This window comes from Zophobas morio, unplaced genomic scaffold (genome assembly GCF_036711695.1).
Source record: "Zophobas morio isolate AGI-343-1 ecotype UQ-CSIRO unplaced genomic scaffold, CSIRO_AGI_Zmor_V1 ptg000007l, whole genome shotgun sequence".
Taxonomy (NCBI): domain Eukaryota; kingdom Metazoa; phylum Arthropoda; class Insecta; order Coleoptera; family Tenebrionidae; genus Zophobas; species Zophobas morio.
This window is the reverse complement of record NW_026972112.1, coordinates 4784048-4799564: the sequence shown is the minus strand read 5'-3', so window position 1 is coordinate 4799564 and position 15517 is coordinate 4784048. Positions and strand designations below refer to the sequence as shown.

The window sequence follows — 15517 nt, the reverse complement described above, 5'->3', positions numbered from 1 at the left end:
AGAGAATCTCCCGGATGTCCTGTATCTGGTTTCTGAAGTAGTTTGAAAGAATCTCGGAGATCTCTTGAGTCTAGTTTTTGAAATAATTTGAAAGAATTACCAGGACGCTTCTGTTATATTTTTTAAGTAGTTTGAAAGAATTTTTCGAATCTCTTGTGTCTGGTTTTTGAAGTAGTTTGAAAGAATCTCCGGGAGCTCGTGTGTCTGGTTTTTGAAGTAGTTTGAAAGAATCTCGGGGATCTCTTATGTCTAGTTTTTGAGATAATTTGAAACAATCTCCAGGACCCCTGTTGTTATATTTTTGAAGTATTTTGAAAGAATCTCGGGGATTCCTTGTGTCTGGTTTTTGAAGTAATTTGAAACAATTTCGGAGACCACTTTTGTTTTGTTTTTGAAGCAGTTTGAAAGAATCACGGGGATATTTTGTGTCTGATTTTTGAAGAAATTTAAAAGAATCTCGGGTACCTATTTTTTCTGGCTTTTGAAGTAGTTTGAAAGAATCTCAGGGATCTCATATGTGTAGTTTTGAAGTAGTTTGAGAGATTCTCAGGGACTCCTTCTATTTGGTTTTTGAAGTATTTAGTATTTAGTATTTAGTATTTAGTATTTAGTATTTATTACGCCAAAAAAAAGGCAATACAAAATAGCAGTTACAAGTACAATATTACAAAAATTAATTACACAATACAATTTTACGACATTCGAAATAGTTTGAAAGAATCTCGGAGACCCCTTTTATTTGGTTTCTGAAGGAGTTTGAAAGAATCTTGAGGATCTTTTGTCGTCTTTTTGAAGTTGCTTGAAAGAAACTCAGGGACCCGTTGTGTTTTGTTTTTAAAGTCGTTTGAAAGAATTTCTGGCATCCCTTGTGTGTGGTTTTTGAAGTAATTTGATAGAATCTCGGAAACCACTTGTGTTTTGTTTTTGAAGTAGTTTGAAAGAAACTCGGGGATATTTTGTGTCTGGTTTTTGTAGAAATTTGAAAGAATCTCGGGGACCTCTTGTGTCTAGTTTTTGAAGTAGTTTAAAAAAATCTCGGGCACCTATTTTGTCTGGTTTTTTGAAGTAGTTTGAAAGAATCTCGATGATTCCTTGTATCTGGTTTTGAAGTAATTTGAAAGAATCTCGAAGACCACTTTTGTTTTGTTTTTGAAGTAGTTTGAAAGAATCTCGGTGATATTTTGTGTTTGGTTTTTGAAGAAAGTTGAAAGAATTTCGGGAACCTATTTTTTCTGGTTTTTAAAGTAATTTGAAAGAATCTTGATGATCTTTTGCCTTCTTTTTGAAGTTGCTTGAAAAAAACTCGGGGACCCGTTGTGTTTTGTTTTTAAAGTCGTTTGAAAGAATCTCCGGAATCCCGTTTGTGTGGTTTTTGAGGTAGTTTTACAGAGTATCAGCGACTCCTTTTGTTTTGTTTTTAAAGTAGTTTGAAAAAATCTCAGGGATCTCTTATGTCTAGTTTTTGAGATAATTTGAAGGAATCTGCAGGACCACTTTTGTTATATTTTTGAAGTAGTTTGAAAGATTCTCGGAGACCCCTTTTGTTTGGTTTTTGAAGTAGTTTGAAAGAATCTCCGGAATCTCCTGTGTCTGCTTTTTGAAGTAGTTTCAAAGAGTCTCGGGGATTTCTTTTGTTTTGTTTTTTAAATAGTTTGAAAGATTCTTGAGAATCCTTTGCCTTCTTTTTGAAGTTGCTTGAAAAAATCTCAGGGACTCGTTGTGTTTTGTTTTTAAAGTCATTTGAAAAAATCTCCGGGATCCCTTGGATGTGTTTTTTGAGGTAGTTTGAAAGAATTTCAAGTATTTTTTGGGTCTGGTTTTTGAAGAAATTTGAAAGAATCTCAGGGACCTCTTGGGTCTGGTTTTTGAAGTAATTTGAAAGAGTCTCGAAGACCACTTTTGTTTTGTTTTTGAAGTAGTTTGAAAGAATCTCGGTGATATTTTGTGTTTGGTTTTTGAAGAAAGTTGAAAGAATTTCGGGCATCTATTTTTTCTGGTTTTTAAAGTAGTTTGAAAGAATCTTGAGGATCTTTTGCCTTCTTTTTGAAGTTGCTTGAAAAAAACTTGGGGACCCGTTGTGTTTTGTTTTTAAAGTCGTTTGAAAGAATCTCCGGGATCCCGTTTGTGTGGTTTTTGAGGTAGTTTTAAAGAGTCTCAGCGACTCCTTTTGTTTTGTTTTTAAAGTAGTTTGAAAAAATCTCGGGGATCTCTTATGTCTAGTTTTTGAGATAATTTGAAAGAATCTCCAGGACCCCATTTGTTATATTTTTTAAGTAGTTTGAAAGATTCTCGGAGACCCCTTTTGTTTGGTTTTTGAAGTAGTTTGAAAGAATCTCGAGGACCTTTTGTGTCTGGTTTATGAAGAAATTGTGTCTAGTTTTTGAAGTAGTTTGAAAGAATCTCCGGAATTTCCTGTGTCTGCTTTTTGAAGTAGTTTCAAAGAGTCTCGAGGATTCCTTTTGTTTTGTTTTTGAAATAGTTTGAAATATTCTTGAGAATTCTTTGCCTTCTTTTTGAAGTTGTTTGAAAAAATCTCAGGGACCCGTTGTGTTTTGTTTTTAAAGTCATTTGAAAGAATCTCCGGGATCCCTTGGATGTGTTTTTGAGGTAGTTTGAAAGGGTCTCAGGGACTTCTTTTGTTTGTTTTTGAAGTAGCTTGAAAGAATTCCAAATATTTTTTTGGTCTGGTTTTTGAAGAAATTTGAAAGAATCTCAGGGACCTTTTGGGTCTAGTTTTTGAAGTAGTTTGAAAGAGTCTCGGGCACCTGTTGTGTCTGGTTTTTGAAGAAGTTTGAAAGAATCTCGAGGTTCTCTTGTGTCTAGTTTTTGAAATATGTATGTAGTTTGAAAGAATGTGGGGCATCTATAGTGTCTGGTTTTTGAAAAAGTTTGTAAGAATCTCCAGAATCTCCTGAGTCTGGTTTTTGAAGTAGTTTTAAAGAATCGCGGGGAGCTTTTGTGTCTAATTTTTGAAGTAGTTTGGGAGAATCTCAGGGACTCCTTCTATCTGGTTTTTGAAGTAGTTTGAAAGAATCTCGGGGGTCTCTTTTGTCTAGATTCTAAAAAATTTTGAAAGAATCTCCAGGACCCCTTTCGTTATATTTTTGAAGTAGTTGAAAGAACTTCGGGAATCTCTTGTGTCCACTTTTTGAAGTAGTTTGAGAGAATTTCAGAGACCCCTTTTATTTGGTTTTTGAAGTAGTGTGAAAGAATCTTTGGAATCCCTCTGATTTTGTTTTTGAAGCAGTTAGAAAGAATCTCGGGGATCCCTTGTCTTGTTTTTAAGTATTCTCGTGATCACGGGCGAATGTGACTTATTGAACCCTCTGCCCTTGTTTGCAAATAAGTCTCACTGAAAAACAAATGAAATTTTTGGCAGCATATATCGATGATATTTTATTTATTAATCACTACGGATACATATTTATCGCAGATTTTTTGACATACTTTTAATTTTACCAATTTTACTTTTTTATACAATATTTAATTTTTCACCTTTATATTTAAAAAAAAAAACTCATTCAAGATGATGGAAGGATGTACGTTTCGCTTACCAATCACTGAAGTATCATAAAAATAAACATTTTAGTGAATATGTTGGGGCAGGAGGAGTACATATGGGCTATGAAAGAGTGTAGTCACAGGGATGAAACGGAAGCTCAGAAAGCACGAGAATCCAAATACTCTGCACATGTGCAGCTGCTAATAAAAAAATCCAAATATTCAATGGGTGTGGAAAATCAGACTAAAGTGGTGGCTTCTCTCGTTCCTGACGAAGTAATTTATCACATAAACGACTACAGGCGCAAGAAATACGACGCTTGTTTTCTTTTTGGCGATGTTTCTGGTACTCGCAGTAGTTCTTCTGACTTTTGCTTTTTGACAAGGTTTTCTCAAGGTTTTACAGAACTGTGCGAAAAATATAGCACCATGGGGACTTCCGGAACATCGAGAATGACTCAAACCTTGAACAAATACCTCGGTTCGATGGTCCAAGAAGTGTTGTGTCATGACGGTGACATCTTGAAGTTTTCTGGCGACGCTTTCATCGCTAGTTTTAAATGCACCGAAAGTGAGAGTATGCGGGATGCCGTACATGGAGCAATGGATTGTGCTTTAGTCATCCAGAAAAACTATGGGTCTTACTTAACGGATATGGGAGTAGTGATCCGAGGTATGAATGCAGCAGCGGTTTGTACCTAACCCAAAACTAATTTGAATCCGTTTGTGAAAAGTAAAACTGGCGATTTCTGCCGGTCCTGCGGTCTTCGGTCTCATTGGAAATAAGAACAACACCCACTACGTGGTGGTGGGACAACCCATCCGGGAAGTTAAAGCGGCAGAACACATAAGCAGTGCAGGAGATATCATGGTGACAACAGCCGCTTATAAACACGTTAACGCCAACGAATACATCGTCGAAGCGACAGGTGATAACATTCACGTCAAGCTTATCGGCGTTGGACATAACTGGCGCAGTATTCAAAAAAATATACATCAACAGAGAGTCGACCAAGCACAAGATTACTTCAGCTTGGGCTCGGACTCTTCAGACTCCGACTCTTTAAGCGAGACACAAGAAATCGACGAATATACTCGTATGTTGAAACTACCAGCTGCACCACTCTTCATATTAAAATTTTTAGTGAGACCTGCCGTGAACACAGCAGTTCAACAAAAAATGAAAGAAGCTTTAAAACGGTACATCATAGCTCCCGTCATGAAAACTATAACGATGAACGAGCCTTTGGAATTTTTATGCGAAATGAGACAAGCTACCACTGTATTTATTAACGTCGTTTCGTACCCTCTTCCTGACGAAAAAACAGTCATTTTGGCAAACGAAACGTATACAGCTGTGTGCAGGTTTAGTTTTAGACACTTCGTGTTTGTGGTACTAAAAATCTCTCATAGCGTGGTGGAAAAAAAGAACGGCTGCGTGAATAAAGTGTCATTTTTTGACAAGGACATGATGTTGGTGGTTATCTTTGGATTGCGGGGATTTAAGCACGAGTTAGAGTGTCAAATGGCTTTAAGGTGTGCCAGAGAATGCCATACAGCTATCAGCCATCTACCAGGGGTTGCATCTACCTCAATTGGAGTTACTACAGGTACAGTGCGCACTTTTCAAAATTTTGCTAGGTGCGGTTAATTTGAACTTGGCGGCTTTTTTACTGCGCAGAATCCAGTTCAAGGAAATTTCAAAAGCAGCGCCAAAATTAAATATTTTCAGGTAAAACGTACTGTGGTGTGTTCGGACACACTCTTCGTCGGGAATACACCGTAATCGGCCTCATTGTTAACAAAGCTGCCCGACTAATGATGGCATATAAGAATAAGGTTACGTGCGATAAAGCCACTTTCTTGCATAGCAAACTGGAGGCGAATAATTTTATCTTGCAAGATTACGTACCTTTGAAGGGAATTTCTCGTCCGGGACCAGTGTATGAGTTTGTGGAAGCGGACATGTAACACAACTAGAATCAATAATATCGACTGAATAACTATTAATTCTTCAGAGACCATGACGTTATTCAAAAGATTGATGCTTGCCCCTTACTCGGAAGAAACGACGAACTTAAACTCTATCACATGATGTTTGAAGCATGGAAAACAGGAACTAACCAAGGACGTTACAAAATGTTATTGGTTAAGAGTGAGTCCAGGCAAGGGAAAACGCGTCTTTTAGATGAGTTTGTCTACACAACACCTGACAAGACATCCGTGTATAAAATTACACTAACCAGGAAAGATAACAACGTAGGGGTAGTAGATTCAGTGGCGTAACTACCGGTGTTCCATGTGTTAGCGAAATTTTTTTTTTTTTGGATTTTTTATATTATTTGGCAAATTACATCCCGAAATAAAAAATTCGAAAATGTGCGGTGATGCCAGGATTGATCATTCATTGCTATTTACGATTTTTTGCTGCAAAGGGCTGGACCTCTGGCGGCATCTCAGTATAGATTAATATAGATGCGACATACAGTCTGATTTTGCAAAACCACCCTTATTGACATTGGAGTCCTCAACCGCCAAAGTCAAGCGCCAAATTTAAATAGTCGATGCCATTAAAAAAACTGATTTCACTACAACTTGTCGCCTGAGAACTTGTTTGATCTACAGCCCAAAGCGCGCTCAGGCCATTATCGACTCTAAGCGTTCAGAAGCAACTTGGTTGGTTTAGACCATAATTTCTGCGGGAAATAGTTGTTTGGTCGGTTTTTATAACGACTAGGTGAATATTTTTGGTACAGATTTAGATGATTTCACATATTTTGTTTAACTAAGAATTAATTCTTTATTTGTGTTTTATACTAGCAAAACGTCTTAAACTAAGAATATTGTTGAAATCGTAATAACTCAATGGATTTTTTTCGGGAAAATGTTTTGGAAACACTGTGTTCTATTTTGTATGAATTTTTAAATGTTTTTAGTGACAATTTTTGTAGTTGTTTTCAATACACTGTATGATATTGACAGTGAGAAAAAAAAATGAAAAATTAAAATAATCGAAAAATTGAAAAATCGAGAAATCTAATAATCGAAAAATCGAAACCTTAAAAAATCGTAAAACCGAAACATTGAAAAATCGAAAGATCGAAGAACTGAAAATCGAAAAATGAAACATCAGAAAATCGAAAAAATGTAAAATTCAAAAATCTAAAATTTAAAAATCGAATAACGAAAAATTGAGAAATCGAAACTCCCAAATTTAAAAAGTCGGATAACTGAAAGATCGAAACATCGAAAAACTGGAAAATCGAAAAACCGAGAAATCGAAAAATCAAAAGATCAAGAAATCATGGAGTCGAAAAGTCGAAGAATTGAGAAACAGAAATAGGCCAAAATCGAAAAATCGAAAAGTTAAAAATTGAACGATTTATAAATTGACAATCAAAATATCGGAAAATCCAAATCTCGATAAATCGAGAAATCAAAAAACTTAAAATTCGAAAAATTGAAAAATTGAGAGATTGAATGATCAAAAGAACGAGAAATCGAAAAGTGATGAAGTCGAAAAATTGAAAAATACAGAAATCGACAAACAAAAATTTAAAAGTTGAAAAATTGGAAAAGCGGAAAAATAAAAAAAAAACGAAAAATGGAAAACGGAAAAAATGAGAAACCGAAATAGGCCAAAATAAAAAATTGAAAAACTGATAAATCGAAAACCTGAACAATCAAATCTCGATAAATCGGGAATGAAAAATTAACAAATCGAAAAATTGAAAAACAGAACATCTAAAACCAGGAAGTCGAAAAATCGAAAGACTAAGAAATATTGAAAAACTAAAATATCAAAAGATTGAACAATCTAAAATTGAAAATCCAAAAATTGAAAAATCGAAAAAGTAAAACACATCGAAAAATCCAGAAGTCCAAAATAGAAAAACCGAAGAATTGAAATATTGAAAAATCCTAAAACTGAAATATCTAAAAACTAAAAAATCGAAAAATCAAAAAAATGAAGTCGAAAAATAGAAAAATCAAAAACCTGAAAAATCAAAAAATTAAAGAATTGAAGAACAGAAAAATCGAAACACTCGAAGGTCAAGAAATGCGAAAATGAAAACATCGATTAATTGAAAAATCTAAAAATTGGGAGTTTATAAAAGTGACATGTGAAAAACAAAAAATCTAAAACCGCGAATTCGAAAAATCAAAAGATTAAGAAATCGAAACATTTGAAAAATTCGAAAACTTGAAAAATTGAAATATCGAAGAACTGAAATGAAAAATCGAGAAATCGAAAAATCGAAAATTTTAAAAATTAAAAATCTAAAATTTAAAAATCGAAAAATTGAAAAATCGAAAAAGTAAAAAAATCGACACATCGTAAAATCCAGGAGTCAAAAATCGAAAAGTCGAAGAATCAAAATATTGAAAAATCCCAAAACTGAGATATCGAAAAACTGAAAAATGGGAAAACCTGAAAAATCCGAAAACTGAAATATCCAAAAACTGAGAACCTAAAAAGTCAAAAAATTGAGCAATCGAAAAATCCATAAAGTGAAGTCGAAAAATCGAAACCTTAAAAAAACTAAAAAATGAAAAATCGAAAACTTGAAAAATCGAAAAATTAAAGAATTGAACAGGAATATCGAAACCCTCCAAAGTCAAGAAATGGGAAAATCAAAACATCGATTAATTGAAAAATCGAAAAATTAACAGTTTATAAATGTCAAATTTGAAAAATTGAAAAATCGAAAATTTGAAAAAACGACAATTGAAAAACAGAAAATCTAAAACCGGAAAGTCGAAAAATCGAAAGATTAAGAAATCGAAACATTTGAAAAATTGAAATATGGAAGAGCTAAAATGAAAAATCGAGAAATAGAAGAATCTAAAATTTTAAATATTGAAAAATTAAAATTCAAAAAAATTGAGAAATCTAAAGTTTAAAAATCGAAAAAGTAAAAAGTCGACACATCGAAAAATCCAGAAGTCAAAAATAGAAAGTCGAAGAATAGAAATATTGAAAAATCCCAAAACTGAAATATCAAAAAACTGAAAAATGAAAGAAAAACTGACGAATCAAAAAACTGAAAAATTCCAAAACTGAAATATCCAAAAACTGAGAATCTAAGGAATCGAAAAATTGAAAAATCAAAAATCTGCGTAATCGTAAGATCGAAAAATTGAATAATAAGTGAACTGAAAAATCCTAAAACTGAAATGTCGAAAAACTGAGAAATTAAAAAATTGAAAAATTGAGAAATCGAAAAATCAAAAAAGTGAAGTTGAAAAACCAAAACCTGAAAAAATAGAAAAATTGAAAAACCAAAAAACCTGAAAAATCAATTAATTGAAAAATCGACAAATAAAGAGTTTATAAAAGTCAAAAATTGAAAAATCGAAATATTTAAAAATCGTAAAATTGAAGAGAAAAACTGAAAACCGAGAACTTGAAAAATTGAGAAATTAAAAAATAAATAATAAATAGGAGTAAACTGAAAAGTTTCCAAACTAAAATTTCGAAAGTTGAAACAGCAAGAAATTATGGTCGAAGCCAGCTAGGATGTATATCAGATCATGGACCATGGCTTATAAATCAAATCGTTTCCGAACGCTTAGAGTCGACATTGGCTTGAGTGCGCTCTGGTCTGTAGATCAAACAAGTTCTCAGACGACGAACTGTAATTCGTGTGACCTGAATTACAGTGAAGGAAACAGTAATCAGCTTGTAATATTCTGATAAATCTAGTGTTAATTTGTCGAAACTAAAACGCGTCGTTAAAAATATTATTACATTTTTTCTAGTTAATTTTATTCCTAGTTAGAAATGAATACTGTTGCCAACATAAGTCGAGGAGTCCTCAACCGTCATTTAATTTAAACTATGACGCTTCTCTATGTTCTCTGATCTCAGTATCATAGTGCTCATTCACAATGGGCATAAAGCCTAAGGATGTCCTAAGCATTATGCTCACTGTGAACGAATAGAAGCATAGAGCACTAAACAAAAAATTCTTATGCATTAATGCTTATGACATCCTTATGCTTTATGCCCATTGTGAATGAGCACATAGACTCAGTAAACTCGGGTTTTAGCGATCGGCACCGGCGGCCAGAAACGCAGTAGCATCTGTTTCTAATAAACCTGTCGCACTGTCGCAATCCCATTGTGGCAAATCTAACACCCCATTAAGTAAATTACCAATCTTTAGCCTACAATAGTATGACTAATTTATGATTCAGGACAACAAAATACTTAAATTTTGTCTTTAGATCTTCAGTGAAACTTTATGCTGTAAGACGTAAAAAAAAATTCAGTTTCAATTGTGTTTTATGAAAACTTTCGTATTTTCAAAACTATTTTAATATTGTGTCTGTGGTGCTTTTTGGGAATAATAAATTAAATCTGATGTATGTTACAACTAATTTTTTAAGTAGAAAAAACACTGGACCATTAAATTATTACAGAATGAGTACCTAGTACCTGCACTAGTTTCAGTGAAATTATCATAACATGTTTCACTTTTCTTACAATAGGTACATCGTTCGCTGGCTTCAGCGGAAAGATCTTTTTCGAAACTAAATATGACTAAATTTTTTTTAAGTAACACAATGGGCCAATGCAGATTATCTTCACTGGCTTATTATCTCACTTGAAAATCAAATTGCCAGAAGCTTAGATGTGTCAAATCTTGTATCAACTTGTGCCCATTGGAAAGCAAGAAAAAAACAATTTTGAGATAAAAAAACGGGTATTTTTATTTCTAATATACATTTTAATTATATGTATTTAGGTAGTTAATATATTTTGTTTTTTAATTCAGTGTTTCAGGTAGAATGATTTTAATAAAACGTAAGCCCTAATTGCAATATACTCATACTTTACTCATTATACTCGTATTTTTAAATAATTTTTATTTCGCTGTTCATTAGGGGCCCCACAGTGTTGTAGAACACAGGCCCGTAGATTTATTGTTACGCCACTGAGTAGATTTGTGCGTATATGTTTCAGTGTGGTTAATTTTTCAGAGACCATACAGAGCAATCGAATTAATATTTAGATTTCCGTTGAACCTGACTAAAGAGTCGACCACAAAAGACAAAGAAGGAAAGATATTGAAAAAGCTGCAGGCGTTAAAAGTCAACGATGTACTTTGTGCATTGAACGACGTATTTGGCGTTAATTTTAAAAAATCAGAATTTTACATGTCACTGAACGCCGGTGATAAATTGTCGGCGTTGCGGAAGTTGATTACGACTCTGGCTCGGGCTGTACGTGTTACTAAAACAATAATCATAAGCTATTTTGGGTTATACATTTGTATCTTTTAGTGTTTTTCGAAAATGTGGATACTCGCAATAGACGATTGTGAATTTATCGACATCTGGTCTTGTAGCATTTTCAACGCCTTGTTTGAAGTGGAGAAGCTTTTCATTGTTGGTACTATGATTATAGACACGTTTGATGTCTCTGCACCAGTGAAACGAGTTATGAAAGACACACGTATCAAAGAAATTATTCTTAAACCAATTCGACGATTATACCTAGCAGCTATTGCTTGTCATATTTTAGATGTCTATGGCATTTCTCCAGAATTAGAAAAGTGTGATATTTATTTGTTGTCAGAAATGAAGTACTGATGAACAAGTTTCAGTGTCATCCAAACCAGGAGCAACGGTAGTCCTGGATGGATAGAAAGTTACTTGATTTGTTCCCATCAGGATAAAAGTTTGAAAATTGTTAAAGCAACATTACTCGAAGTACACAAACTTGGTTTAGTTTGTCCTCCACTGTATATGATGGCAAGGTACTATTAGCACATTTGAATTTACAAAATTTTGGCTTGTCGTCGTAGATTAACTAAAGAAGAGGCGCACATGTGGCAGACAGTGATGGAAGAGAGGACGTTGCCTGCAGGTTACACCGGACAAGTCGATCACTGGGAAAGATATATCGACAGCTGTCGGGTAATATAACTGTTACTAATATCACGATGTATTGATGAATGTTAATAGGACGCTTATTTAAATATTGTCGTCCGAGGAAGAATGGAGGCTATTGATAAAGACGGCAAACTACCAGTCTGCGTAATTTCCGAAACATTTTCAGTCAGTGACAACGACAATGAACTTTCGTTGGACGCCATCATACTAAAAACATTTGACTCGTTGAGCTACTACGAACAGTTGTTGGTAAAATGCGGTGCTATTCTAGGAAATCAGTTTTTCCGAACCATGCTGTTCTATGTCATGTCTGCCGAAGATAAAAGAAAATTCGCTTTGGGTAAATTTTCGGTTCTTGAATAGATTTGATTAATACAGCGAATTGTAGCCGTTCAAAAGTTATTCGACATAAAAGTATTGACTTGTGCCAAAGGAGACTTCTATGAAGAGGGCACAGGCGTTTTTTCCCAAAGACTATTGAATCCTGCTCTAGAAATCCAACCTGCTTGTCACTGCAGAGGTTTGATTATTCCCAGTAAGTCAACCATAGTACAGTTCCGTCAGTCGCACTTCGCTTCATTCCACGTTTCAGACGTCTGCATGGATTTACCTAAATACGCTTCTTGTGGTTATCTGCAATTCAGATCGTCTATGTTCCGTAACATCACCTACAATCTCTTGACGGATAACCAAAAGAAGGAATTCCATCACAGGGCTATGAACTATTTGGAACGCGAAACTAACAAGTGCAACTCCTGTGGTGGTCGATATTTTGAAAATATTTTCGGCGCTAAACACGATAAGGTTGGATGATTTTCCTGTACGCAGGATGCTCACTTAATTTTTCTGTCAGGAACTCGTCGCAATTAGAATTAACGAAAAGAAACTCGAAGCTGCTACTAGATGGCACGGGTCTACTACAGAGACTATCAGTACTGAGCGCTCTTCAGTGCATTCGGGTAGCATTAGCGAGATAAGTACCGGTTCGGGTAGATTTTCACGAAAAAAATCTGCGATGTCGGAGCGATCGCGGGCTTCCAGCGTCGACATCAAAAGTTAATATTTATCAAAAAGTACGGCCTGTTAGAGGTGCTCTGGCAGGCCGTGTTAAAAATAGATAGAAATCACTTGTAACCAACGATTCGTAGGTATTGCGGTGTCCGAACAGGCCTTTGGCATGTCTATGATGAAACGGTTGAGAGATAGCTATTCCTTGACAAGAACCTTCTCAAGAGAAGACTTTACAGATTGTCGATGTAATTTAATTTTGAGCACGACGTATGCTCAACTGATTGAGCACTGTAACGGCGCTGGAGAACTTTACAAACTTATAGAAGCATTACTGGAATACTCCCGTATTAACATAATTTCTACTAACTTTCCATTAGCCTTGAAATCATTAAATGAAGCGTTGGATGCCTTACAGCGCATCGAAGCCGCAGACACTGTGAAAGAAAACATGTGGAAATTATCTTTGATATCGGCCAAAATTTATAGTCTCGCTGGTTTCTGTCTGCTAGAGATGGGTTATCTGGATCAAGCTGAAGTAGAGTTACGTAAAGCCTTAAGCAAGTACGAAATCACTTTTCCAAGAGGCGTCCACAGGCAGATGAAAGTGTTTCATTACAAAGTAAAACACTACATAGGTTTCCATTTCTTACCGCGCCTGTTAATGAAACCTTTAGACTATTGGGGGACGCTGTACAGCAATAATCTTTCCGAATGTTTATCTCACCTGTGCATAGTATTCGTGGTACCATGAACACATTTGCGATTACACGAATAACCGATTTCCGTAGTACAAAAAGAAGTGGAGAAGAGCCGAAATGGCGGCTACCTGGAGCTTGACAAGAGCTCTAGGATCTTTCAGCGATTTTCGAGTGATATGCACAGCCTGCGCAAATATGATAAGAGTCGCACAGCATTACGCAAACTGGAAACTCTGTCTGCATTTAGAAATGTATTCTTTGCAAATGTGCCGTTTAAAAGCAAGCGCTGTAGATGTCGAAGACCTTCGAAGCGTCGCACAACTCTATGGAGTCATTTTCAGCTCTCGGTAAGAACGCAACGAGGGTTGTCTTAATCATCACGTATTTCGTGCAGAATCAAGCAGATGCATATGGAAAGAGCCATACATATGGGTTACATCGTCTTGCGGATCTGCAGTTCAATTCGTGCTCATAAGATCATTCTTCCGTTGTTGCCGCATCTGGTGCGAGTACTTATGAAGGGAAAACATTTTAGTAATCTGTATGGCGTTCTAAAAGATATGTACGATTTTTCAGAAATGGACATCGACATCTCGGGTATGAACAGTCGAGTGAAGTTAAAAAATCATGTACAGGTTTTAGGCAAAATTTGGTACTATGATGAGTGTTTGTGCTTGCACATTGAAACTGGGTACACGCTGCTCACTTATTGCAATTGCGAACATTTCTATAAAATGGAAAGTGAATCTTGGGTTCGCGTAAGAGATCCTGATGCTAAGAAAAGGTTCTTTGCTGTTATGTGGCTATGGTAAATAATGCCGAATTATTATTTTTTTTTAAATAACGAATTTGTTATTGTGTTGTATACATGTTTAAAGGTGTTTGCGAAATGAACAATGGGAAGAGGCGTTAATTTGGAGTGAAGAAGTTGATGATTTTACCTCTATTACCTTAGAAGATACTTTGTCAAACAAATTTTCAGCAATGTATGTGTTGGAAGGTCTGCTTTTGTATTTAGTATATAAAGTAGATAGACACAACACGGTATCACTTTATCGCGTTTGGGCACACATTGATAAGTTAATCAAGGCTCTTGAAAAGGCATCTAAGACGGCAGAGATCATGTTGCCTAGGTATGATATTGTATTTGTAAGTAGATATATGCTCAATGTTAATTTTTAAGATTGTACCATTTAAAAGCATACTACAGATTTATTACAACAAATAAGGATGATACAGTGCATAAGTTGCTGGACACAGCAACTTCTTACGCACAAAAACATAAAGATTTACTGGAGGAGGAATGGATTGAACACTCAAAGAAAGTAAGTGATAATAATTACTTGTACTACTTCGGGTGTTTCGAATTTCAGCTGTTTAATTTTTTTAAAAAGTTAATAAACGTTCAATAAAACATGCTTTAGAGTTTTGTTCTATTGTTACAGGCCTGGAATAATCAGCTCCCCGCAGCTGTTGTGGACTTTTGGAAGGACCACTCGGATCCTGACAATTTAGCCCCCTTTGACGACGTCGCAATGAATCAAAAAATAGGATTTTTTACTTTACCTACACCACAGTATATGTAGAAAAATTAGTACACTTTTACGTACTTTTTTGCTGTTTTTGTGTCGTATTTTTACAGTATAAAAAATTCAACGAACCTTGAGGTTCCATAATCGCATAATTGCAAAAGCATTGTGATAACCCAAACTTCCCGCTTTAAATTGACCTTGAAAATGTTTAGAAGGCGCGTGAAAATTCAAAATTTGGCCTTGGCTGTGATCGTCTAACAAATGGAAACCTACCGTGTGATTCGAGAGCCCAAGAAATACCTCGATGGTGTTATTAATCCCTAGTGTTGCGAGGACACGCCCCGATGAAGTAATCAATCTGTAGCGTTGTGAGGACAAGCCCCGATAATGTAATCATGATAACGACGATAATAACGATGATAATCGCCGAAGGGAAGAAATTATTTTAACCCCCCGCCAGTTCGCCGTATAATGAACTCTGTTTAACTGCCGTATATGAACTATAATATAATATAATATAATCTTGCCTGGCTGCAAGTCATAAGTTAGTGGAACGACCGGAAGTTTTGCACAATCTCGAGATCATATTTGTCAACAAATGGTCAGTCGAAGACTTTTTATTTTCCGTTACATTTAGGTCACAAGGAGTCCCTTAACTTCGGGTCTAGCATCACAAGGATATCCGTATAAATCGTATCTGCACAAATACGGACATTGTAAATATTTACAGCACATTATCAACGAGAATAATGCTATCTGAGCAATATACGTAGTGTTTAAAATGTTGATGTTTATACATCGGAAGAATGTCACGTAGACGTTTGGTTGATTTGAATGAGTCTGTCGCCTCAAAACAGATGACTAAAATTATTC

General features: G+C 35.2%; 1 protein-coding gene across 1 annotated transcript; it reads left to right on the top strand.

The window, feature by feature from the left end:
• Positions 1–3445: 3445 nt before the first annotated feature.
• Positions 3446–14698, top strand: LOC135124312 (adenylate cyclase type 10-like). The gene is made up of 23 exons (XM_064049282.1): positions 3446–3539; positions 3590–3847; positions 3899–4174; positions 4236–4598; positions 4647–4866; positions 4915–5111; positions 5234–5468; positions 5520–5760; positions 10489–10731; positions 10792–11063; positions 11115–11267; positions 11316–11427; positions 11476–11743; positions 11792–11938; positions 11996–12207; positions 12257–12458; positions 12552–13156; positions 13203–13459; positions 13507–13709; positions 13755–13920; positions 13991–14245; positions 14296–14437; positions 14558–14698. Exons 1-23 carry the CDS (start codon positions 3527–3529, stop codon positions 14696–14698), a joined length of 5181 nt encoding a protein of 1726 aa, XP_063905352.1. The 5' UTR covers positions 3446–3526.
• The last annotated feature ends 819 nt before the right edge of the window (positions 14699–15517 follow it).

What these genes read in the sequence shown, in the direction of transcription:
- LOC135124312 (XM_064049282.1), top strand. An exon ending in ATTTCTCCAGAATTAGAAAA is followed by an intron (nt 11,064 to 11,114) that starts GTGTGATATTTA and finishes AACAAGTTTCAG; the next exon opens with TGTCATCCAAACCAGGAGCA. An exon ending in TTTGCTGTTATGTGGCTATG is followed by an intron (nt 13,921 to 13,990) that starts GTAAATAATGCC and finishes ACATGTTTAAAG; the next exon opens with GTGTTTGCGAAATGAACAAT.